Source organism: Nelumbo lutea, chromosome 2 (assembly GCF_056320005.1).
Source record: "Nelumbo lutea isolate HS-2025 chromosome 2, American lotus-T2T, whole genome shotgun sequence".
Classification (NCBI taxonomy): Eukaryota; Viridiplantae; Streptophyta; class Magnoliopsida; order Proteales; family Nelumbonaceae; genus Nelumbo; species Nelumbo lutea.
Genome location: NC_142685.1, coordinates 1959553 through 1983678, shown reverse-complemented (window position 1 = coordinate 1983678; position 24126 = coordinate 1959553). Strand labels below are relative to the sequence as shown.

At 41.0% G+C, this 24126-nt stretch overlaps 1 protein-coding gene across 1 annotated transcript; it reads left to right on the top strand.

Moving 5' to 3' along the window:
* Positions 1–1268: 1268 nt before the first annotated feature.
* Positions 1269–24107, top strand: LOC148868045 (MACPF domain-containing protein CAD1-like). The gene is made up of 10 exons (XM_088968246.1): positions 1269–1650; positions 2277–2819; positions 3292–3614; positions 15049–15147; positions 18184–18422; positions 18513–18708; positions 18826–18903; positions 21731–21914; positions 22083–22246; positions 22767–24107. Exons 1-10 carry the CDS (start codon positions 1269–1271, stop codon positions 23403–23405), a joined length of 2847 nt encoding a protein of 948 aa, XP_088824372.1. The 3' UTR covers positions 23406–24107.
* Positions 24108–24126: the final 19 nt, after the last annotated feature.

Sequence of the window (24126 nt, the reverse complement as noted above, 5' to 3'; positions counted from 1 at the left end):
TGTTCCATTAGCATAGTTTTGAACATTTAGAACTTGTATCAAAGCTATTGGTTTCCTTTATTGCTATGGAATGTCTTGGTGTATGTATTGTTGAATCACGAAGGGGAGTTGGCGGCTCCATTAATTCGTGAGTTATGCAGTTGGTGATTTTGGGTTCATTGTTAAGAAGGTGGACCAGTTTTCTGCATGTTTCAAGCACTTATAGTAACTCTAAACCCATAAAGTTTATGTCCTAGACGATTTGATATTCTTTTAACACTTCAAGTGTTTGTTAAATTTTTGGGTTGTTTTAAAAGGACGTGTTTGGGGCTATTTTACTAAATTTGAGCGTGCATATTGAGAGAACACACCATGAGCTCGAAGGGAAACTCTTCTACTATTCAGTATGAAGTAGAAAGATTTGATGGAAAGGGAAATTTCAACTTGTGGCGAACAAGAGTGGAGGATTTCCTTACAGGATAAGATATTTTAGTAGCTTTGGATGGAAAGGAGAATAAGCCAGAACACATGACAGATGCAACCTGGAAAATAGTTGATAGGAAAGCAGTTGGAGCAATCCAAAATTGTTTGGCGGATGAAGTTATCTATTATATATCGGGCCTGAAGACAACAACAGAAATTTGGAAGAAGCTGGAATCCTTATACATGTCGAAGTTAATGACAAACGTATTATTTTTAAAGAAAAAACTTTATAGACTTCACATGGAGGAGGGAGCAAACTTCCTTGACCATATAAGTGAATTTAATAAAATCTTTCCCAGCTCTTGAGTGTAGAAGTTAAGGTTGATGATACCGACAAAGCCATTATACTTTTGGCTTCACTTCCAAAGTCCTATAATAACCTTGTCACCACTTTGATATATGGGAAAGACGCACTCAAGTATGATGATATTACAACAATACTATTGGAAAATGAGTTGAGAAAGAAACACACAGGGGATTCCCATGGTGAAGGATTAGTGGTGAGAGAAAAGGGAAAAGGAAGGGGAAGGTCTAAAGAAAGAGAAAAAGGAAAGGAAGAAAGGTCAATATCAAAATCCAAGGCCAAAGAATTCATGTTTTTTTATTGTCATAAGGAGGGGCATATGAAGAGGGACTGTAAACAAAGAAGAAAAAGGAAGTAAACATAAAATGGAGTGAGCAAGTATTGCAGAAGAACAAGATGGAGAGGTACTTGTAGTTTTTGATAAAGAAAGGGAATTTGTAGAAACTTGGTTACTTGACTCTGGTTTGACAACTATGAACCACGTATTGGTGGTGTTGTTCTTATGGGAAATGATGCAGCTTGCAAAATTGTGGGGATTGGTACCATCAAAATAAAAATGTTTGATGGATGTGTAAGGACAATTAGTGATGTTAGACATGTCCCGACATTGAAGAAAAATCTTATCTCCTTAGGCACACTTGAAGCAAATGGTTGTTCATTCACATGGACAAATGATGCTCTTAAGGTTAAGAGAGGATCCATGACTGCAATGAAAGGAAGAAGAGAAGACAATCTCTACATTCTAGAAAGGAGTGCAGTGACGGGTGGAGCTGCAATTACTACTCCAGTTGACACAGATGTTGATGATACAAATTTGTGGCATATGAGTGAGAAAGGCTTGTTAGAACTCCACAAGATGAAAGTACTAAGTGGAGTAAAGACTTGTAAGCTAAAATTCTGCAAGTATTGTGCGTATGGAAATAAACATAGAGTGTCTTTCAAGATAGGACATCATACATGCAAAAAAGTCTTGGAGTATATTCACTCTTATGTGCGGGGTCCAGCCCCTGTCCAATCTATGTGTGGAGCTCATTATTTTGTAATTTTAATTGACGACTACTCTAAGAGGGTTTGGGTGTATTTCTTAAAGCACAAATCAGAGGTAATTGCTAAATTTAAGGAACAAAAGGCTGAGGTGGAATTACAAACAAGAAAAAATGTGAAATGCTTAAGGACTGATAATGGGATGGAATACAAGGATGGGGAGTTCCTAAAATTCTGTAAAAGCATGGAATCAAAAGACATTTTTCAACTCAAAAAAGACCCCAACAAAATGGAGTGGCAGAGAGAATGAATAGAACATTGACAGAAAGAGCTAGGCGTATGAGGTTGCATGCTGGATTACCTAAAGTATTTTGGGTAGAAGCCATATACAACCTGCTATCTAGTGAACAAATCACCGAATTCGGCAATTGGATGCAAAATTCCTGAAAAAGTTTGGACTGGAAAACCAGTTGACTATAGCATGTTGAGAGTTTTGGATGTCCTGCATATGTTTATGTACATGAAGGGGAAATATTCAAGTTGGATGCTAAATCTAAACCCTATATCTTCATTGGGTATGAGAAGGGAATCAAGGGGTACAAGTTATGGAATCCAACAACCCAATGTGTGATATATAGTAGAGATGTGGTCTTTGATGATCGGTCCATGGAAAAAAAAATCAATAAGGAAGATGAAAAGCTATTTGTGGAACAGGTACATAGGCCTACATCTAATGATGAGAGCAATGGTTCACCGCATTCATCATTAGAGGGATCATTGGGCCTAGAAGAAAGCCAAGATGAGCAAGTGGAGCAAGAAAAGACTAATTACCATTTGGCCAGGGATAGAGAAAGAAGGTCTATCAAACAACCTATGAGATATGAATTTGAAGACATGGTGGCATTTGGTCTCGTATGTGGTGATGATGGCCCTTATGATTATAAGGATGCACTCAACCAAGATGGCAGAGATAAGTGGATAACTGCAATGCAAGAAGAAATTGAGTCACTTAATAGAAATCATACTTGGGACTTGGCTGAACCACCTAAAAACAAAAAGGTGATAGATTGTAGGTGGGTATTTCGCAAGAAGGAAGGAACAATAATGAAAAAGTGAAGTACAAAGCTAGATTAATAGCAAAGGGATACTGTCAGAAGGAGGGTGTGGGCTATAATGACATTTTCTCTCTAGTAGTGAAACACTCATCTATTCGCACAATGCTATCCATGGTAGCTAAACTTGACTTAGAGATTGAACAACTTGATGTTAAGATAGCCTTTCTTCCTAGTGAGTTGGAGGAAGTCATCTATATGGAGCAACTAGAAGGCTTTAAAGTGCTTGAAATGAGGGTCTAGTGTGCAAATTAAAAAGATCGCTTTATAGTTTAAAACAATCACCTAGGCAGTGGTACAAGCGCTTTGATGCTTTTATGGTTAATTCATGTTACAAGCGAAGTTCTTATGACTGTTGTGTTTACTACAAAATTGTAAAAAATGGTTCACCTATTATTTTGTTGTTATATGTTGATGATATGCTTGTAGTTGGTGAAAACATGGAGAATGTCTTGGAATTGAAGACCAAGCTTGGTGCTGAATTTGATATGAAGGATCTAGGAAGGGCTAATAAGATTATTGGGATGGAAATTATCAGAGGCAGAAACAAATGCAAGCTATGGGTTTCTCAAATGAAGCATATCCTAAAAATTTTGGAAATGTTTGAAATGTCAAATGCTAAACCAGTTCAGACACCGCTTGCACAACATTTCAAGTTGTCAGTAGAATTGTCACCAAGAACTGATGAAGATAGAGAGCATATGTCACGCTTACCATATAGTAGTGCTATTGGGAGCCTTATGTATGCAATGGTGTGCACTAGGCCTAATATCGCTCACACAGTTAGTGTTGTGAGTAGGTATATTGAGAATCCAGGGATACAACATTGGCATGCAGTAAAATGGATTTTTCGATATCTAAGATGTACTAATAATGTGGGTTTATTGTTTGATAGAGGGTCTTATAGAAATCATCTGGTCAGTTTTCTTGATGCTGGTTATGCTAAAGACTTAGATAGTTGTCGTTCAATGACGGGATACATATTTCTTCTAACGGGAGGTCCTATTAGTTGAAGGGCAATGCTGCAGCCTGTTGTTGCCTTGTCCACTACTGAGGTTGAGTATATGGCAGTAGTGGAGGGTGCTAAAGAGGCTATTTGGTTAACAGGTTTTGTTAATGAATTGGGTTTGCAACAAGACAAATCAACCTTGTTGTATGATAGTCAAAGCGCAATTCACCTAGCAAAGAATTAAGTGCACCATGGAAGTCGCTAGTGCTAGGCCGAGACAGAAGCGACCTCCTCTGCTCAAACGACAGGAGCGACCTCCACTGCCCCCCCGAGAATGCTAGGGCGAGACGGGTCCTCTATGTACACCGTTCTCATGGTGATGTTGCTAGTGTTGGCTAACTTGGAGAAGGCATCGGCCTCAGCGTTCTCCGACCTTGGGATCCAATTGATGAAGTGTGACTGGAAGTCGAGCAAGGCCTCTCTGACTTTGGCTAAGTAGGCGACCATGGTCGGCTCACGAGCTTCATATTCACCCGTGACCTGGTTGACTACGAGCTGGGAGTCACTGCAAATAACGATGTGCTTGTCTTTTACTTCTCTAGCTAAGGTTAGTCTGGCTATCAATGCCTCGTATTCTGCTTCATTGTTGGATGCTTCGAACTCGAAGCGTAGCGCGTACTCCAGTTTCATGCCACTTGGGCCGTGCAGAACTATTCCGGCACCGCTACCCTGTTGGTTCGAGGAGCCATCTACGTGAAGGATCCAAGGCTCCTCATCTTAGCTCGCGGTTGGCTGAGCTAGGAGAGGTGCCACACTGGCTACTACTTCATGGGGTTTGGACTCGACCGATCCGGGAGCTTCGGGCTCACCCAAGGTGGGAGCCTTGCGCTCAATCGGACTGGAAACTTTAGAATTGAATGTGCATTCGGCTATGAAATTTGCTAAGACTTGGGCCTTAATGGCAGTTCGCGGCTTGTACTGGAGGTCGTACTCGCTGAGCTCGATGGCCCGCTTCGTTAATTGGAGACCTCGAGCTTAAGCAATACTTGCCTCAGAGGCTTGTCGGTAAGGACGATAATAGTATGAGCTTGGAAGTATGGACGGAGCTTCCAAGCTGCAATTATCAATGCGTATGCTAGCTTTTCCATCTTCGGGTATCTCGTTTCTGCTTTCTGCAATACTTTACTAACATAATAGATGGGTCGTTGGACCCGATCTACTTCCTTTATTAGTACTAAACTGACCACCTCGTCGCTCGCCGAGAGGTAGAGTTTTAAAACATCGCCTTCATCGGGTCGGGTTAAGGTCGGCACACTAGTGAGGTATTCTTTGAGCTCGTCGAATGCGAGTTGGAAATCTTGGGTTCATTCAAACCCTTTGCTCTTTATTGCCTTAAAGAACGACAGACAGCGGTTCGCCAATTTAGACATGAAACGACTTAGGGCGGCTATGCGGCCATTCAACCTTTGAACTTCTTTCAGCTTTCAAGGTGGCTTCATGTCCAAGATGGCCTTAACCTTATCCGGGTTGGCTTCAATGTTGCGCCGGTTAATGATGTATCCTACGAAATTACCCGAGGTTACACCGAACACACACTTGTTTGGATTCAATCTCATATTAAACTTACGCAAAATTTCAAAAACGGAACGCAAGTCTTGTATTAATTCATGTGAGAGTTGAGTTTTGACGACCATGTCGTCTACACAACATTCTACTTTTCTGCCGATTAACGACGCAAACAATTTATTTACAAGTCTCTGAAAGGTTGTCCCTACGTTTTTCAACCCGAAGGGCATAATCTTGTAGCAGTAGAGGCCGAACTCTGTGATGAAAGTAGCATTTTCTTCATCTTCCGGGTCCATCTTGATCTGGTTATAGCCCGAATAGGTGTCCAAGAAATTGAGCAACTCATGCCCTGAGGTCGCGTCCACCAGACGGTCGATTCGGGGGAGCAGGAAGTAGTCTTTCGGGCAAGCCCGGTTCAGGTCGGTGTAGTCGACGCACATGCGCCACTTGCCGTTGGCCTTCTTTACCAGGACGGGGTTGGCTACTCAGCGCGGGTATTGGACTTCTCTTATGAAGTCCACTGCGAGGAGCTTCTTGACTTCCTCGTCGACCGCTTTCCACCGTTCTGGGGCTAGGTTGCGTTTCTTCTGTCTAACGGGCCTAACTACAAGATCAGTGTTTAGCTTGTAAGTTATGAGTCTGGGGTCTATACCGGGCATTTTTGCCGCAGATCATGCAAAAATATCTAAATTTTGAAGTAAAAAACTTACCAGTTTGGATCATAGGGGCTCTGGGACGGAAGCAACGATCTAGAGTGTTCGAGCTGGGTCTGCTGTCGAGGTCGGGACCGCGACCGTTTCTTCTGTGGGTGTGGCTCGCTCTTTGCCTTGCTCCGTGGGTCGCTCTAGTTCAAGGTCATCGGCTACTTTGGTTTTCCCCTTTAGGGCGACAGCGTAGCACTTGCAGGACTCAAGTTGGTCGCCCCGCACTACTCCCACCCCGAAGTCGGTTGAGAACTTCATGGCTAAATGGTAAGTGAAGACCACTGCTCGCAGGACATGGGTGATCGGTCGACCTACTATGACATTGTAAGGCGAGGGGGTTGCTACCACTAGGAAGTTGTGCTCGAATCTGGCCACACAAGGCCACGTGTCGACCTCTACCGGGACTATTATTTTCCCAAGGGGCCAGACTTCTTCTCCGTTGAAACCTACCAAAGGAGTATCAACGGGCTTCAGGTCGCTTCTCTTCAACTGGAGCTGGTCAAACGCAGCTTTGAAAAATATGTAGGCCGAGCTGCCTGAGTCGACGAGTACGCACTTGACCTCGAAGTCGTTGATCCTCAGCTTTATCATGGTTGCGTCGTCGTGGGGGTAATGGACCCCTCGCGTATCGTCTTCTGTGAAGAAAATCGACTCTTCTGTTCTTGGCCGCTTTGGGGGGTTCTGCTCCTCCCGGGTGACCTCACAAACTGACGTCCGAGCTGTCGCTGAGGTGCAACCCGCAACGATTGAACCTCCCACTATCATGTGCATGGTCCCCCGAACTAGCCTTTCCTCCGGAGGCTGTCTCTGCGATTGTTCGGTTGGCCTGCTACTGGATTCAGGAGCGTCTCTACCGTGCTTCCCTTGCCGACCTATTCTATTACTATTATTATTATTATTGTTGTTGTTGTTATTATTATTATTATTATTATTATTATTATTATTATTATTATTATTATTATTATTATTATTATTATTGTTGTTGTTGTTGTTGTTGTTGTTGTTGTTGTTGTTATTATTATTATTATTATTATTATTATTATTTATATTATTATTTTGTACAAAGTTCCTCAAATATCCGCGATGGATGAGCTTCTCTATCTCATCGTGGAGGTTTTTACAACTCTCGGTACTGTGACCGTGGTCTTTATGAAAGCTGCAATACAGATTCTTATTTCTATCATTGGGATTCCCCCTTAGACGGGGTGGCCACTTCACATACGGGGCATCCTTGATCGCCATCAGAATTTCGGCCCGCTTCGCGTTCAGTGGAGTGTAATCAGCCCGGTCCGGAGCAGGAGCAGGAGCTCGGAACAACTGACCCGACTTTGCACCCCGAGCTGTTTCCTTTTTTCTTCGGGTGTCCTCTTGACTGGGAGGTTCTTCTCTTTTTCTTTTTTCGGGTGCGCCCTCACCCTTCTGGTTGATCTCCTCTTCGGTGGCTATGAACTTATCCGCAAGTTTCAGAAACTCAGTTATGGCCGCGGGTTGGTTGACGACCATGTGCCACTTGAACTCTTTGTGCTTCACGACCTTCTTGGCCGCTGCAAGGCGTACGGCGGGATCCAGGTGCGGTATTTGCATACAAGCATCGTTGAACCGCTTGATATAACTCTTGATAGACTCTCCCTCCCTTTGTGCTATGTTGAAGATGCTTTCTTCAGTTCGCGGGCATCGCTTGCTGGTGACAAAGTGCGACGTGAAGGCTTGTGTGAACTGCGCCCAACTTCTTATTGATGTAAAGTTTCGATACCACGTGCGAGCTGCTCCCCTGAACGTAGTGGAGAAGGCCATGCACATGCATGACTCACTGACTCGCGCCAGATGCATCTGTGACTGAAAGGCATCTACATGATCACTCGGGTCGAATGACCCGTCATACTTGTCAAGAGGGGGGAGTTTGAAATCCTTGGGCATCAGGACCGCCAGGAGTTCGGAAAATAAGGCAGACGGAACTGAGAGAAGGGGAGCTTTGGCTTCGACTGAGCCTACTTCTTCTTTGCTCATGAGCTCATGCCAATCGCGGGTGATAGATTGGCGAGCTCGGTGTTGGCGCCTCTGCTTCCTGACGGGCTCGGCATTCATGCTGCTCACTTCCGCGCTATCCAGAACAGTTTGCGCTGGGGGTAGCTCGGCCTGCTGGTTATGGCTACGGACAAAAGGGGCCTGCTTGGAGTCTGCTGCTAGGATTTTGAACCGATTCTCAAGGATCGAGGTTCCAAAATTTGACTGTTGGGGCGACGTTGACCAGCTGGGTCGGGGTCCTCCCGACTTGTCCGCCCGCGGCGAGATCGGGGTAGCCGGTCTCTCCCGTCTGCCGTGGGGGGAGGCTTGGTTTTTTGGGAGACTTTGGGGGGCCTCTCCTCGGCTAGAGTGTTCGCTTTGGCGGTGAGACTTGGCTTGCTGCGAGACCCGGTGTTCAGGCTGTTGAAGCTGAGGTTGGGGCAGGTGGGGGAACTGCTGCTGATACTGGCACCGGGAGACCTGGTACAGCAGGTGTTGTTGATAGAGCTGGAGCTGTTGGAACTGTTGCATTTGGGCCTACATGGCCCTCATGCGCTGCACTAGGTCCTCTAGTTGGTTCGGGTTGGCTGTCGGGGGCACGACCGAAGGTTCGGTGAATGTTGTTTCGATTGTAGCAAGAAATGGGGCGATGACAGGTGCCATTGTGAGAGGCACGCTTAAGCTGGGGATTCCGTCCGCTAAGAGGGGGACGGTGAATTGTCCGATACAGACAGTAGGAAGCTGGGATTGTTCCCTGGAGTTATCCATTTCCGTGCTTCGTCCGACATTGCTAGGGGAAGCCATGAATGTTAGATTGTTTCAAAGAAGAAGAATGAACTAAAAGAGTTTTGAGGGAAAGGCCTTTTGAAGCGTTTTCCACAGACGGCGCCAAATGATGTAGCGCGATCCGGACACTCCTAGCTGACCGCTGACTGACTCCTTGCTCTTAACGAGCGGGACCTGAGAAGATGAAGGGAAGGATTCCCGGGGATTTACCCGATGGCAATACTCTAATGCTTAAGTTAGTATTGTGTCTGGGAAGTAAAGGGAAAAACGAAGGCTAAGAGTGGAGGTCGCGCAGTTTTCTTGTACTCAAGAGATTTTTTGGTTTTCCAGAAGAAGTTTCTCCTCTGCCCTGAGGGCTTTTATAGGGGCGCTCCTTGGGAGATTGAACATAACCGCCACTGGGCCCCCTGCTACAGCCGTTACCCGCCAGGGTTGCGTAAGTGGCCGTTGTGACATACTCCTTACCCGGGCGAGTGACACGTCTGCAAAGTGGCAGGCACGCCTCCACCTATTGAGAGACGTGGGCGCAGGCTGCCGAAAGGACAGGGACTGCCTGTTAGTAGGGGATATGGCGCAGTCTGATTGGTACGGCCTGTCAGATAGAAGCTTCCTGTGGAATGCTTGTGCGACTCACTCGTGAGCTACTTTGCAGCGAGCTCGGAATACTTCAGGAGTACCCTTAGTAGAATTAGTCATCGGGATGACTTGTCTGCTTGGGAGTTCGGGCGAGCTGATTTTCTTAGCTTGCGAGCTGAAGTTGCCTCGGAATATCCCTTTGGGGGTAGCTCGGGGAACCCAGAGCTTGCATCATGGCGAACTGCTTTAGGGGCCCATTACTTAGCTGTACCGGGCCACAATGCTGAACTGTCGCTTACATCGGGTCAATGTCCACGTGTCGCCATTTCATAGATCGGGTCAAATCACCCTTCATCACATAGTTTTAAACATTTAGAATATGTATTGTAGAGTGCAAATGCAAAAGATAGTGGTTGCAAAATTATAAATGGGTTCTTTTTTTATACTATAAATGAGCTCGGTTTTACACATATAGAATGTCTTCATCTTGTGTAGCAGTGAAGAGTGCAAAAGCAATGTACTTTTGCCCCAAGCCCCCAAACTATCAAATCCGTCTACTTGCCCGATGTTGCAGGAGCTGATTAAGCACGAACCTTGCGATAACATATAAATACCAGTATTCTCCTCTCTTTCCCTCATGCATAAAGAACATTGGTGTGTTCACTTGTGGTAGGTTGCCCAACCTGATGTTTATGATTTATTTTGTCTCCATCCAATCCGAACTCTAGCTACTCAACTGAGGGTAGCCCACTAACCTCGGTGATAGCAATATTTGATCTCAAGTGTTTGCTATACCAACCAATAACCTTACCAATTGAGTTAATTGACAATATACAAGTATAAAAGATATTCTTGATGTATGATTATAGCATCTTGTGGGAAGGGTGTAGGTAGCAGATTGATGTGTGGCTCATTGTGACACTAGCAAGTGCACTAACCGTTCAAGTAATAAAGTAGTGAGTGAAGTATCGTTCCCACGAGGATTTAGGAAACAATTACCAATACTAAATTGAGCACTTCTTATCTGATCAACAAATAAATCAAAACTCTAATGAAAGCTAAGAAATCCTAAATTAAAATCTATCTAAATCATTGGCCCAATTGCCTTCAAATCAGGTTAGAAGAGTAAGCAGTAAATGTCAATCTCAGAATTCAGCAATCTAATCAATTTGGATCATTCGAATAAATCATGATTGAGCCTTGGTTTGGTGAAACCCCAAGCTCATGAACAGCCTCTCTCAAGCGCATGTTCATCCTATGCATGAGTGACGGTTCTTCTATCTCTAGCAAGAATCTAATCCCCATGCATGCATTTCTTCAAACACCTCTAAGGCATCAATTCAAATCTGAATTGATCACCAACTGAATTGTGCAAGTTATCTCTAACCTTGCACTCAATTCAGTTCTTGAATAGTAGATCTGAATTCCTAGAGTCTCTCTCAAGCACTCTAGGAATTCCAAGCTGTAGATTAATTCGCCTAATCTGAAAATTGCAGATCTGAATTCTCTTTCAAGCAATTCAGATCTTGCAATCTCAGATCTGAGAATTCAGATCTGAGTTTTGAAGGTTAGTTGGCCGAATTAATCTACAATAACACCCTTATTCAAGAAACTTCAAGTACAATTCATGACCATTTGAATGAATAAAAAAGAATTAGATTGCTGAACTGAAATTTTACAAGCTGAAATACATCAAGGAAGAATGGAAACAAGGAGAAAGAAGAAAGAAAATGTAACAAAGAAACTGAATTCAAATCAAAAGAGAATGAAACTACAAATGATTTATTACAAAAGATCTTTGAATCACAAACCTTCAATTCGAACTCACCTTCTCTTCTAGCTTGCTTGTCTTGAACTTCCTTCAGCCCTTCTTCTTCTTCTTCCTTGCGCCTAGCCTTCTTCTCTTCTCTTCTCTCAAGGTGGTCGAACCTCTAAGAGTGGGAGAGCCTTCCTCTCAAGCAATTGAACACCTCTCCCCCCTCCTAGAGGCCTCCTTATATAGTTTTTCAAGGGGGCTCTTGCCCCTTCTTGAAGTCTCTAGAATTGGGTGTATTACACCCCTCATGAACCTTCTAGAGTGCTCCCTCATTCTCTTCAAGAAACTTCTAGGAGTTGCCGCCCCTAGCTCCCTTTGGGCTGCTATTTGGGCTACAACTTAGCTTGCTTTTGAGCTCATGTAGGCTACACTCTAGGCTATTATTTGGGCTAAAAATGGGCTGGGCCGAAATTTCCTTCTTGCTAGGCTTCTTCCCTTGGGTTTTCCAAAGAGTTAGCTTGCACTACTTGGGCCGAATGAAACTCCCTTGCTCTCATGGCTGGGCCGGGCTGAACTTGATAAATTTTGGGCTTTCTTTTCTTGCTTTTGCCTTCTTTTTGTTGATTTGGCTCCCCCTGAAATCTTTCTTGCAATCAAGCTAAAATAGGGCAAAATCTAATTAAACCAGCATCAAATTTAATGCAAAAACCTCATAAAATATAGATAAATTGTAGGTTCATCAAAGATCCAAGCTCCAATACAAACCTAATATGGATTGATGTTATAGCTAGATTGACATGGTGTTTTTTATATATACAAATTCAAAATTTTCTCATTTGCTTCCATTGATTGTCATCACCATCATTAGTTTTTATTGTATCTAATTAACTTCAAAATTATTTCTATTGTTGGCTCTATTCTCTCATCTTGTTAAATTCTCCCAATCCTTTTTCATATTATTCACTCAATTACATTCCTGTAATCGACTCAGACCTGTTCATGAGAAGGGTATCTTGATGGCTAGGCCAAGCCCAACCTATTCTTTGTGAGCTTAAGCATCATTTTAATCCGACAACCTGAACATGTAAAAACCCATTTTGTATCTGCTACTCGCAAAATATTCCCACATCTATAACCATGGAATACCACCGACATGCATTGAGAGCATCTCCCTATAAATGAAATGGGAGATATTCCTAATGCGCGATTGTAATGTTTTGTGGGTAGAGATGTGGAAACGACTTATGGGTAACAGATTTGAGGCCGTAAAAACTTAGAAATAGAAAAGGGTAAAACTAGATTTTTGAAATAATGTAAATTACAAATGATGATTACATTTAGTTTCCATGGGTCTTTATTGGAAAAAATGCCACCACATCAACACCACATAGGCATTGGCGTTTATAGATGCCTACGAAACTAAACACATACTACTAATGCTATGTTTGGTTTGATGGGAGTTTATTGGAAAAACACCGCAACATCAATATCACATAGGCATTGGCGTTTATTACATTTGAAACCACTATTTATCAAATAAACATTAAAAACTGAATGCTTTGACTTATGTGCATGGGACATTTGAGTAAATGTCAAATTCTTGTTTTTTTCAATGCCTGCACATTTCTTAAAATGAAATGCTAACGTGGCACACTTTTAAATTAAGGTGGAAAACAATTTTATGTGATATTACTTCAAATGCCCAACCAAATAAGAAAAAAAAAACAAAAAATATTTAAAACAACATTTTTCAGATAAACATTTATCTGATAAATACTCCCTCAATAAACACCCAGATAACCAAACACATGCTAAGAGAGAGGTAATGAGATCATAATCGTGAGAGGGGAATTTCAAGTATTTTTCCCAAATGAAAATGACACATGTAGACGTTGAACAAAGAGGAAAGAGCAAGGGGTTTGCTATCATTATGGATATTGGACACTGACCAATCTACCCACGCCCAGCCTCAGAAGTTGAAGCCAATTGAGTGATGAAGACGAACATCATTAAGTGTAAATACTAAATACTAAGCGTCTCTTTGGTATTGATGTCGTTGCTTCAAAAAACAGTGATACATCAGTGTCACATCGGAAAAAAACAGTTGTTTGGAATAGTTTTTCCATAAAAAATTGTGCTCCAAGCCATGCCTTAGAAATAAAAAAGGTGTGGTTTAGAGTAATGTTGAATTTAGCGTTTTCTCATATTGTAGCTTGTTGTTGCCAATAAGAACATGATGTGGCAATGATGTGGACTTACTATAATGGGTATCGGTGCTGAAAACAGACATGGAGCACTAGTACCAAACAAAAAGTATTGTTGTTGCTCCAGCAAACATCCTACATGATAATGACGTTTCCAAACATAAAAAAAGACACCATTTTCTCAAAAAACAATGCTTCCAACCCGCACATCAGCAATATCGAGCTGCAGCTCCAGGAAACCCCAAATTTGGCATTGCTCCAACCGTGCCTTGGAGCATCGTTTTTTCTAATATAACACTGTGTGGTGCCATTTTTTGGAGCAATGACAATGATGCCAAATAGACGTTAAATGAAAAAGAGTGGGCATCTCCACCCCACAAGGGGCCGCCCCACACAACATCCCCGCCATATATTTGGAACATTTCCCGATGATGATATCATCAATTCTGGTACTATTATCCGGAGATGTTCCAATATAGGGCGGGAATGTGATGTGCGGCGGAGATAAAAACAGTGCTGTATCTACAGCATCGATGCCAATATATACTTCTTTGCGTCTTTAGCTATTCACATTTGACACCTCAGGCTGCCGATTAGACTTCTCCAAATGTAAGCTTCCGTTAAACTTAAATGCTGTGTTTGGTTTGTCGGTAAATATGAACGAGAAAAGTTCGTAATTGTAGGTAATGACTTTCTCTATCTCCCGTGAATTTTGATAAATACATCAATTGGTTTCCATTTCTATGGTGCCGGTGTTCGTTTATTGGTTACGATTCTTTTTTTCGGTATCGTAAATTACCGTCACATAGAGAGACATAGAGACAAGGAAAAGGTAGAGCCAGAGCCACCAGGTGCTCCAATTGGAACGGTATCCCATTGTAGGTAATGACTTTCTCTATCCCCCGTGAATTTTGTTAAATACATCAATTGGTTTCCATTTCTATGGTGCGGTGTTCGTTTATTGGTTACGATTCTTTTTTTCGGTATCGTAAATTACCGTCACATAGAGAGACATATGGACACAAGGAAAAGGTAGAGCCAGAGCCACCAGGTGCTCCAATTGGAACGGTATCCCATTGCCATCAATTTTCTCGGTGGAAGAAGACCGCCCATAACAAGAGTCAATGCTTCTTTCTTTCTTAGTAGTTTGGGATTGGACACGCGCATTGTAAGAGACTCGTAAGAGAGAGTGTGTGTGCGTGTGGATACTGAAATCGGCTTCCGTCAGGGCAAGTCCGTGTTTGTACCGTCTCAATAACCTTTTTCAACCTTACATCGAGAATATCTCTCCATAAAATACAGCGCATGAGTAGTAAGATATTCCCAATGCAAGGCTCTAAAAGCTACTCGAACGGGCTTGCCCTCGCGGAAGCCGAACTCGTGGGGACTGGGGAGGGAAAGTGGTACTGTGGTAGGCTGGTAGCTAGACAGCAGTGAGTGAGAGAGAGAGAGAGATCGCAGATTCGCAGGAGATACCGAGTGGGTCGCGGGGATGGACAGAGAGAAGATAAAAGGTTGAAGTAAAGATTTCAAATTCCCAAGTCACAACAGGGAGCGAAGCGATGGAAAGTAGACGATTTTGAATCTTCTCTTCTTTTGCGTGGTTGAATCTTCCCCCTTTTTTTTCTGGATTTTCTCTAGCCTGATGAAGGTGTAGTTGTGCCCAATGTTTCCAGGGACATCAAAAGTTCTCAAGAGACAATTGGGCGTAGGAGTACGGCCATTTGCAGTTTCTATGAGGTATGTGGTAGTTTTTTTTTTTTTTTTTAACTTTTTAATAAATCTTTTCGTTCTTTTTCGATTGCATCTATCTTACCTCTTAACTTTTTACTGCCATCACATTCCTATTTCCCTTTCCTTGATTCACAACGTTTTCTTGATCTGATTTACGGGGACTTTTAAGGTGAGTTTGACTTTTGGATTTTCGATCATTGTGTTGTATTGTATGGAGTTGTCGTCCAACAAAGTGGACTGGTTCCACGCAGTTGTTGGGAGTGACAAACTTGAACAAAAGATTTCTGCTTACTAGAAGAAAAAGAACGGATTTGTTTTAACCAATGGAAACTACTAGTTAGCTTGGCACGTCAGATATACAGAATGGCGTGATGCATGTGACGACCAAATATGCCTATTTCACCACACAATCATTGCTTCAATAGTCCTAGGATTCTCTAGCTAACAAATTCATAACTCATGTAAAAAAATGTTCGTTGCTAATTTTAGGAGGTTGCTACCTTTTTGATTCTCCATTTTCTGACTTGTATCTAAGGCAACTGTTGTCACTTGGTTATATCATCTCCAAGACAGTAAAGCCATCTTTTTCGTTACTGGGATGGTGTGAGCCTTGATATCATATTGCTAAATCTAGGAGTTTTTGTCGCTTAGGCTGTGTTTGGTTGCAATGCAAATAAATCTGCACCGATACAAAACTATGGCAGCGTAAATGATTTGAGTATAGATTCTGACCTGTTTTTGATTCAAAATTTAGCTTATTTTGTTTGATTGCTGTACAAATGAAGTAAATTAAGACATGAAGTAGAATAAAGTAAAACACAAAGCAAAATTAAACGAGAATTTGCATTGTTTTCATTTCCACTTCCGTGCATTTGTACTAATGCAAATAAAATTGCACTGCAACCAAACACAGCCATAGCTTGTCTTTTTTTTTCTTTCTTTTGTCATAATTTTCTCTGGAATATGGTTAGGAGAGTGGGGTTCTACCACATGGAATACTTGAAGTTTGTCTTGCGTTCTCTAAGGTTGAGATATGCATTTTTGTTTTCTGGAATAGCCATATGCAAATTTAATTAGGTGATAGAACTTAAATTTTTTTTTTGGTGACTTCAGCACCGATCACCAAACCTCGTACTTCCATCTCTACCTGAAAGAGCTTTTCCAAATTTGAACTAGAACTGGCGCCTTGACCAAAATAAAATAAAATCTTCTTCAAGGCATCAGATAATTTCTGTGCCACCTCTGTCCGTTTGAAATGGGACTCCTTAATACAATGTCAATCTGGCCCTTACAAATTGAAATTGATCAGACTGAGATAAAAATTGGCCAAACTGTGAAAACTCCTCGCTTCTATAGCCGTTTGATGAACTGGCCACTCCAAGGCTAGTGCTAGTTCTTTTGGCAGTTCCTTGTCTGACCCTTGAAAACTCTCTTGCACATCTTCCTGATTAAAATTTTCCCCACATCATTGGTACTTTTATATGCTTCTCCTCGGTGATTTAAAGGCGTGTCTAGGTGAATAGGCGAGGTGCATTTTAGGGTAGGTGCTTTGCCCAGGTCCTAGGTGCAGCCCTTTCAAAAGGTGTATGCCTGGTGCACCTAGGCGTGTGCTTGATGCGCCTTGCGCCTCAACCCAAGTGTGTGCCTTTTGAAAATTTGGCACTTTTTTGCTTTTTTTGAACCTAGCGGCTTGGTCGGGGGCTCTACCCCCATACCCGCATGCCACGCCCCTTGAGGCAAGCCCAAACAAGTCAATGTTAAGGTCTTAAATTTTCCGAAAACCCTCTTTTTGGTAATGTTGTTCATTCATTCGTCCTAATAAAATATCTTCTTAAAAAGTAATTAAAATTATAAAATCATTATTTTTTATATGAGAAATGAGAATTAAGAATTTAAGACCCTAACATGGACTTGTTTGGCTTGCCTTGAGGGGTGTGGCACAAAAGCGGCTCGTAGAATCAGGAATATGTTGTACATCACATTAGCTACTTGAAGTAATGCAATTGAGGAAAAAAAGATTGTGGGTTTTACATGCTTGAAAGTTGAAATGTTTTATTTGTTTGATTTTATTTTTAAATTCTCATTTGAATATGCTTTACATCTTATGTCTATGTATTTTAATTTTAGATAATAGTTTTTTTAAAACATTTATTTTAAATTTTATGTTTATATTTTTATTAATATTATGTTTAGTATTTTTTATTCTTTTGTATTTTTGATTTTTTATTTATTTGACTTTTTTTATTTTTTAGATTTTTTTTTTTAATTTTTGCACCTTGTGCCTCGGGCGCAAATTGTCCCCTGCACCTTTTTTGTGCCTTGCGCTTTTAAAGCACTGCTTCTCCTTTTGCATAAAGAGGATAAATTTCAACTTTGGTTTTTTTTGGGTTCCAATTCTGGTCCCAATCTATGGCCATAGGCTAGTTACTGTACATGTGTTATATATGTTTGTTGATTGATATGGTTATATAAAATTTGTCTTTTGCACAAAAGAATAAAAGAAAAGAGAAGAAGTTTAACTGCAAAAGCCATAAAATCAAGAGGGAAGGGCCTATTTTTGACAATACAGAGTTCGTTCCAAGAACATAGAATCATTGAAACTATAGTTCAGAAATTTATTCTTTAATGGTTTTGGTTGTGGAAACTAGGAACTCAATAATACATTGGTTATAATGATATCAATAATTTCAAGTTATTTGTAGCTAGAAGTGTTAGTATTACTTCTGGTGAAATTGCTCTGTATGGAGTATGAGTTAATGGTAGATATATAATAACTAGAAGTGTCTCACAAAAAATGAATTGAGAGTTGATGGTTGGTAAATGAGTTCCTTGGCTCCAAGTCTGCAACCTAAAATTTAGAATGCAATCATAACTTTGATTATGTAATTGGGAATAGATATTTAGGCTGTCATTTTCCGTACACACTTTTTGATATCTAATACAGTTATACTTTACCTTCTTCGAATAAAGATGGCTGTGTCATAACTCATAACCTGCTTGTCCATTGGGAAGTGATATTGCTTTCTTAATAAATGGGTGCAGATGGTGGACAATTTTAATAGAAGGGCCCATCTACAGGGAAGCATTCCTCTTGGAAGCTTTAATTTTGTATTTAACTTTACTGGTTCAAAACAAATCGATGCTGCGGGTACAAAGAGCCTTGCCATGGATGGTTATTTTATCCCACTTTGCAAAGTTCAGCTCAAAAAGCCTCAGCTAGTGTTGCAAGAAAATGTTAAACAGGCAATCCCATCTTCATGGGATCCTTCATCCTTGGCAAGGTATAAAGGTGTAAACGCTGCTCAAGGCAACTTTGTTTTTAGATAAATTCCATTTATATCTTAATCATTTTTATTAAAATTGCGAGCCAGATTTATAGAAAACTTTGGAACACATGTCATTACATCCATAACTATTGGTGGCAAGGATGTAATTTACGTGAAGCAGCACCATTCATCACCTTTATCAACTATGGAGATAAAAAACTATGTTCAGGACATTGGAGATCAGAGGTTCTATGACACACAAAGCCGTACGTGTTCAGGTCCAATAAAATTGAAGGACAAGGTTAGCGCCTCAATTTTGTTTCTTTATTTGTATGGACTTTTTTGCTGCAATGCTTATTATAGTCATCTGTTGCATATCTTCTTAATTTTTGTACTTTTTCTTTCCATTGATTGGCAGGCTGTGGATCCTTGTTTATTCAACAACCAAGGAGTATACCCTCAACCTCTTACTGCTCCTTATCTTGCTGGAAAAGAAGTATGTATATTTTTCTTTCAGATTCTCTTTTGCTTGTATGACATATTATTTCTTCACAGATGCTTGGCATGACTTATCACCGTCATCATTATCCATGCCTTACCCCAAATATATGGGATTGGCTGTTACATGAATCCTGTTTCACCAATCCATTCTATTTAAAGCCATATCCACTATTAAATTATTAGTGTTTAAATCATTTCTTACTACTACTATGGTACTACCCATGTCCTTTTTTGTCTACCCTGAGCTCTTCTATGTTGATAAAATTAACTATCATGGTCAAGTGGGAATATTGAAAACTTGCAATTTATTTCAGACTTATTCTCATTTTCTTTCATTTTCCCCTTTAACTATCAATTGTATTAAAGCCATTTGACATAATTTTTCCATGAAAGAAATTGATCAGAAAAAAAAATGCCATACAGCAAGAGGTGTGGACAAAGAAATGCTATAATTTGGGTACATGGAATTTATCAAACTGCCCATAAATCTGCTCTTTAACTTTGCCAGTCAACATTGGGATTAAGCTGGCTTGAATTCTTTGGATAGGTCCCATTGAAACTTCAAATTTTGAAGTCAATGCAATTGCAGTAGCATTTGATTTTTTTTTTTTTTTTTATTTCTTTTGAAGGGCTACACAACTCGAGTAGCCCATTCCCCCAACCTAGGTGAAAGGGATTCGATCCCAAGTCTCCGCTACAGCCAGCAGGAGACCTTACCAACTCGCTGGTTGGCACCTTGTGCAGTAGCATTTGATTTTCCGTTAATTGTATGGCCCTCACACCTACAATGACTGCATTCACATATAATAGCATGTCTGGCAAGATCTCTACCACCACCACCACCATCTATACTACCTCTATCTCTAACACCACCACAATCACCTCTAGGTCCATGAACAACACCCCTTAACACCAACACCTCTGCCAGTCCCTCTAGACTCAGCCTAGGCAGACCTCTCAGACATGGAAGTGTTCTCATTCTGTGCTTGGTAACCCTCTTAACTCTTGAGAACACTTCAGATAAGGTGGGATATCATTGCTGCCCAAAATTTGAGCATGAAATGGCTTATACTTAGACTCAAACTGGATATGAATGCATATACAAATACATGTTTATCAATTTTAGCATGGGTTGATTGACCAATCTGAGACCAACCTGAGTGCATCAAATTTTAGTGTGCATTGGGCTCGGGTTGGATATTTTGGGCTTGACCTCGGGCTTGGGCCTTAGGCCCATTTCTTAGTTTTGGGCCTGGGTTGAGCTAAAACCCAGCCCAGTCTACCCAACTTGCACCCCTACCTGTATTCCGGATCAGTCACATGACCTGGGTGGGTTTGTCTAGGGAGTTATCTTGCCTGATCCGATTAGAAAAAAAAAAGTCCTTTTCTCCATCTTCTTTCCTTTTGTCCTTTTACTTGAAAGGGTTCGACTATGATACCTGAAAGACATGATAGCAGAAAAACTTATAGCCAAACAACTGGTTTCATAAAAGAGGTGACCAATCGGGTGGTGTTCATCAAAATTTACGGGGTGCTTTGGTTGGTCAAAGCTCTTCCGGTACCATGTCTTTTCGATATCATAGAATTTCCCTTCTTGAAAAGCTTCCTTATTACTGTTTCAGTTCAATTCCAAGTTATTAGGCTGAGCTAAATTCTTAACTGAAGGACTAGTTTCAGAGTGCAGAGTGGTTGAGTGGTTTGTCGACATAGGCTCATCTTCATCACAGCAAGAAGTGACGAGAGTTTTCTACAGCAAAGGATCCTGATTGAATGGGAATGATCAACCTTTTGTTTTAGATGCCCGGAATTCTTGTTGCTTGATATTTATTTTCACCATTAGGAAACTGGACACTTTTAGATAGAAATATGGTTAACATTATCAATATTTGTCAGACACATAGGCATAACTCTTCAAAAACAAAAATCCCCATAAGCCTGTAGTAACCACCATTAGGGTGCTCATCAAAAACCAAAAAACTGAGCTAAACTGAAAAATCTGGTTAACTGAACCTGTTGGTTCGGTGTTTTGGAAAAACCAAAGGTACCAGTTCAGTTTGGGTTAACCAATATGAAAAACAGGTGGTTGACTGAACTGGCTGGTATATATAGTTATATATATTTTATATATTTTTCACATATACATACATTATATATAAATATATGCTTTATATATTAATAATATATTATAAAACAAAAAACTGAAGAACTAACCCAGTCAACCAGCTAACTGATTGGTTTTGCTTTGGTTTTGGATTGTGGTTTTCCAAAAACCAAAAGACCAGTTTGGTTTGGAAAAAAGGCCCATGGTTCGTTAACCAAACTATAGCAACCATAATCACCATTGACATGCCTCGGAGAGGTGTGTGTTATTTCCTGCTGATGCCTCATTTATATAAGCATACATTGTCATCATTCTTGATCATCATCATTTGGATCTGGAGCCTTCTTTTGGGTTGGCTAACAAATATATAAGCATCTCTGCTCATGCTTTGGCAAAACTGAATTTGATAGACATTAAGAATTGTTGTTTAATAATTGTAGGCTTTGAGGTTATGGGTCCTCCTAATGGTGTTTATCTATTTACAGTCATTTTCCTTTTCATCTAATGGATGCTGTACTGTGATTTGATTTCTCAGCCACAATGTCAATAGTAATCTGATGCCAAATGATGAACCTGTGGACAGTGATTTTTGCATGCACATTGTCCAAGTGATAATATTTTGGTTAAGCAATTATGTTTACATGTTTTTTCTTGATTGCTGCAACTTAGGTGGTCATGAAACTTTGGGGCTTAGAATTGTATGGGAAATTTTTTGATGCAGGATGTTATAGTCATCTTCAGGCGGAGAGGAGGTGATGATCTAATCCAACGTCACACCTTATGGGCAAGAACTGTCCATGCCTCTCCGGATGTCATTGGTATGACTTTCTTCCCTATTACCTCTCTCCTTGAAGGGGTACCTGGAAAGGACCATCTGACCCGTGCCATTTGCCTCTACCTTGAATGTAAGAAACCTAAAATCACAGGACACATTTCTCATACATTTTTTAAAGAGTTATCATTATGCCTTTGCTGTTTATGCTTCAAAAAAAAAATTTCCTTAAACTAAAACAAGATCCGATTTCTTGTTTTATTTATTTATTTATTTATTTATTTTCAACAATGTTCAACAGACAAGCCTCCAATTGAAGAGCTGCGATATTTCCTAGAATTTCAGATCCCTAGGATATGGGCACCGGTGCAGGACAAGCTTCCAGGCCACCAGAGAAAGGAACCAGTTTGTCCTTCCGTGCAGTTTAGCATGATGGGGCAGAAGCTTTATGTCAGCCAAGAGCATGTATGTTCCATATGGAAAGTTTAATTTGAAAAAAACCCTACAGAAGCTCTAGCTTCTTCATTGGTACTGCAGGGGATCACTGCTAGTGGCAATGAAATAACATGTAAAGAGACATGGTGAAAATTTTCCATCTTTTTGCCCCATTTACATGAGTAACATACTGTCGGGGCCCATCAATTGATAGTGGTCCCACATAAAAGATGTCAGTGGTTAAAAATGGACTAGGTATTAGAATCACCACCTAACAGGATAGGTGGCGATTTCTATGACATTCTTTTATGTCCAGAAAAATATTGTTGGCAACTTGACATAAATCGGTTGGACTATTTCGCTCTTTGGGGAAAGTTATTTTTCACTGAGATACTTGTCTTTGGCAAATTAGATCTTGGCTCATGATGCCTGATCTCGTATGCCATTTGCTGACGGGCTTTGTCTTTTATCTTCCTGTCTATATACAAACATATTTTTGGATATAGGTGAACCCTTCATTTCTTATTATTGTGATGTCTGGAAAATGCAGGTATCAGTTGGACGTAAGCCTGTAACAGGTTTGAGATTACGCCTAGACGGTGCTAAACAGAACCGCCTCAGTATTCAGCTTCAGCACTTAGCTTCCCTTCCAAAGATCCTCCAGCCATACTGGGACAGCCATGTGGCTATTGGTGCATCCAAGTGGCAGGGACCTGAGGAGCAAGATAGTCGATGGTTTGAGCCAGTGAAATGGAAGAACTTCTCTCATGTTAGCACTTCTCCAATCGAGAATAATGAGACTTTCATAGATGACCTTTCTGGTGTATACATAGTGACTGGTGCACAGCTTGGAGTATGGGATTTTGGGACAAGAAATGTGTTATACATGAAGCTTTTGTATTCTAAACTACCAGGCTGCACAACACGGAGGTCTTTGTGGGACCATTCTCCTGTAAGTATTAAAGACAGGTTGAAGGATCCAGCTATAGGAAGTACATCCAGCTCTAGCGACTCCGGTTCTAGTGCAAAAGATATCACAGGCAACAAACTAGCTAAATTTGTTGATATGACGGAGATGAGCAAGGGGCCACAGGATTCCCCAGGTCATTGGTTGGTGACTGGTGGAAAACTTGGAGTGGAGAAAGGAAAGATAGTTCTTAGAGTGAAATACTCGTTATTGAATTGCTGAGTTACTGCAAAGACATTTGTCTGATATCCTGAAGTAGTACTGGCTTTTACTGGTAGAGTTGGTATGCTCCAAGTCCAAGGGGATGGGCTTGATGGACTGAATTGACTGGGATGTTGGATCTTATCTTTGGTGAGTTTTGGTCATCTCACCACCCGGGATGCAAATTGTCATGGAATGGGTGATACCGGTCTCAATGATGAGGGATCTCCTCTGGTTATATGGACTGAAATTGGCTTCATGAAATGATATAATGAAGTGAAAAGGGTTAGAGCTTTTAACAATCTGGCTGTATATTGGAGGGTGTTGTGAGAGACTGAAGTCACTGAACATTAAAATTTTGAATTTGACATCACTTTCTGCTGATGGTTGATAATGGAACGCCAATCTCCTGTAGCGTATGAATAGTAATCAACGAGGAAGGGAAATTTGGCTTTTGGTTGTAATATGTGTATGGATCAAGGTCACCTTACCAGGTGGCTCAGTTGGTGGGATATATGGACATTTGTTTGTAGCGGAGACTTGGGATGGGGATTTTGGTTTTTGGTATTCAGGGTAGGGGGCATGGGGATTTTGTTTCCTGTACCATCTCCACAATAAGAAACTCTGGAAAAACTAGCCTAGAACATTCCTGTTCATGGTACGCTACCAGGTGGCTCAGTTAGTATTTTCATTTGCATTCCTTTTGCAGTGCATTGGCATCAATTCCAAGCTGTCACCGTGG

What these genes read in the sequence shown, in the direction of transcription:
- LOC148868045 (XM_088968246.1), top strand. Translation starts at nt 1,269, where the DNA reads ATGGGAAATGATGCAGCTTGCAAAATTGTGGGGATTGGTACCATCAAA. An exon ending in GATCCTTCATCCTTGGCAAG is followed by an intron (nt 18,423 to 18,512) that starts GTATAAAGGTGT and finishes ATTGCGAGCCAG; the next exon opens with ATTTATAGAAAACTTTGGAA. An exon ending in CTTATCTTGCTGGAAAAGAA is followed by an intron (nt 18,904 to 21,730) that starts GTATGTATATTT and finishes TTTTTGATGCAG; the next exon opens with GATGTTATAGTCATCTTCAG.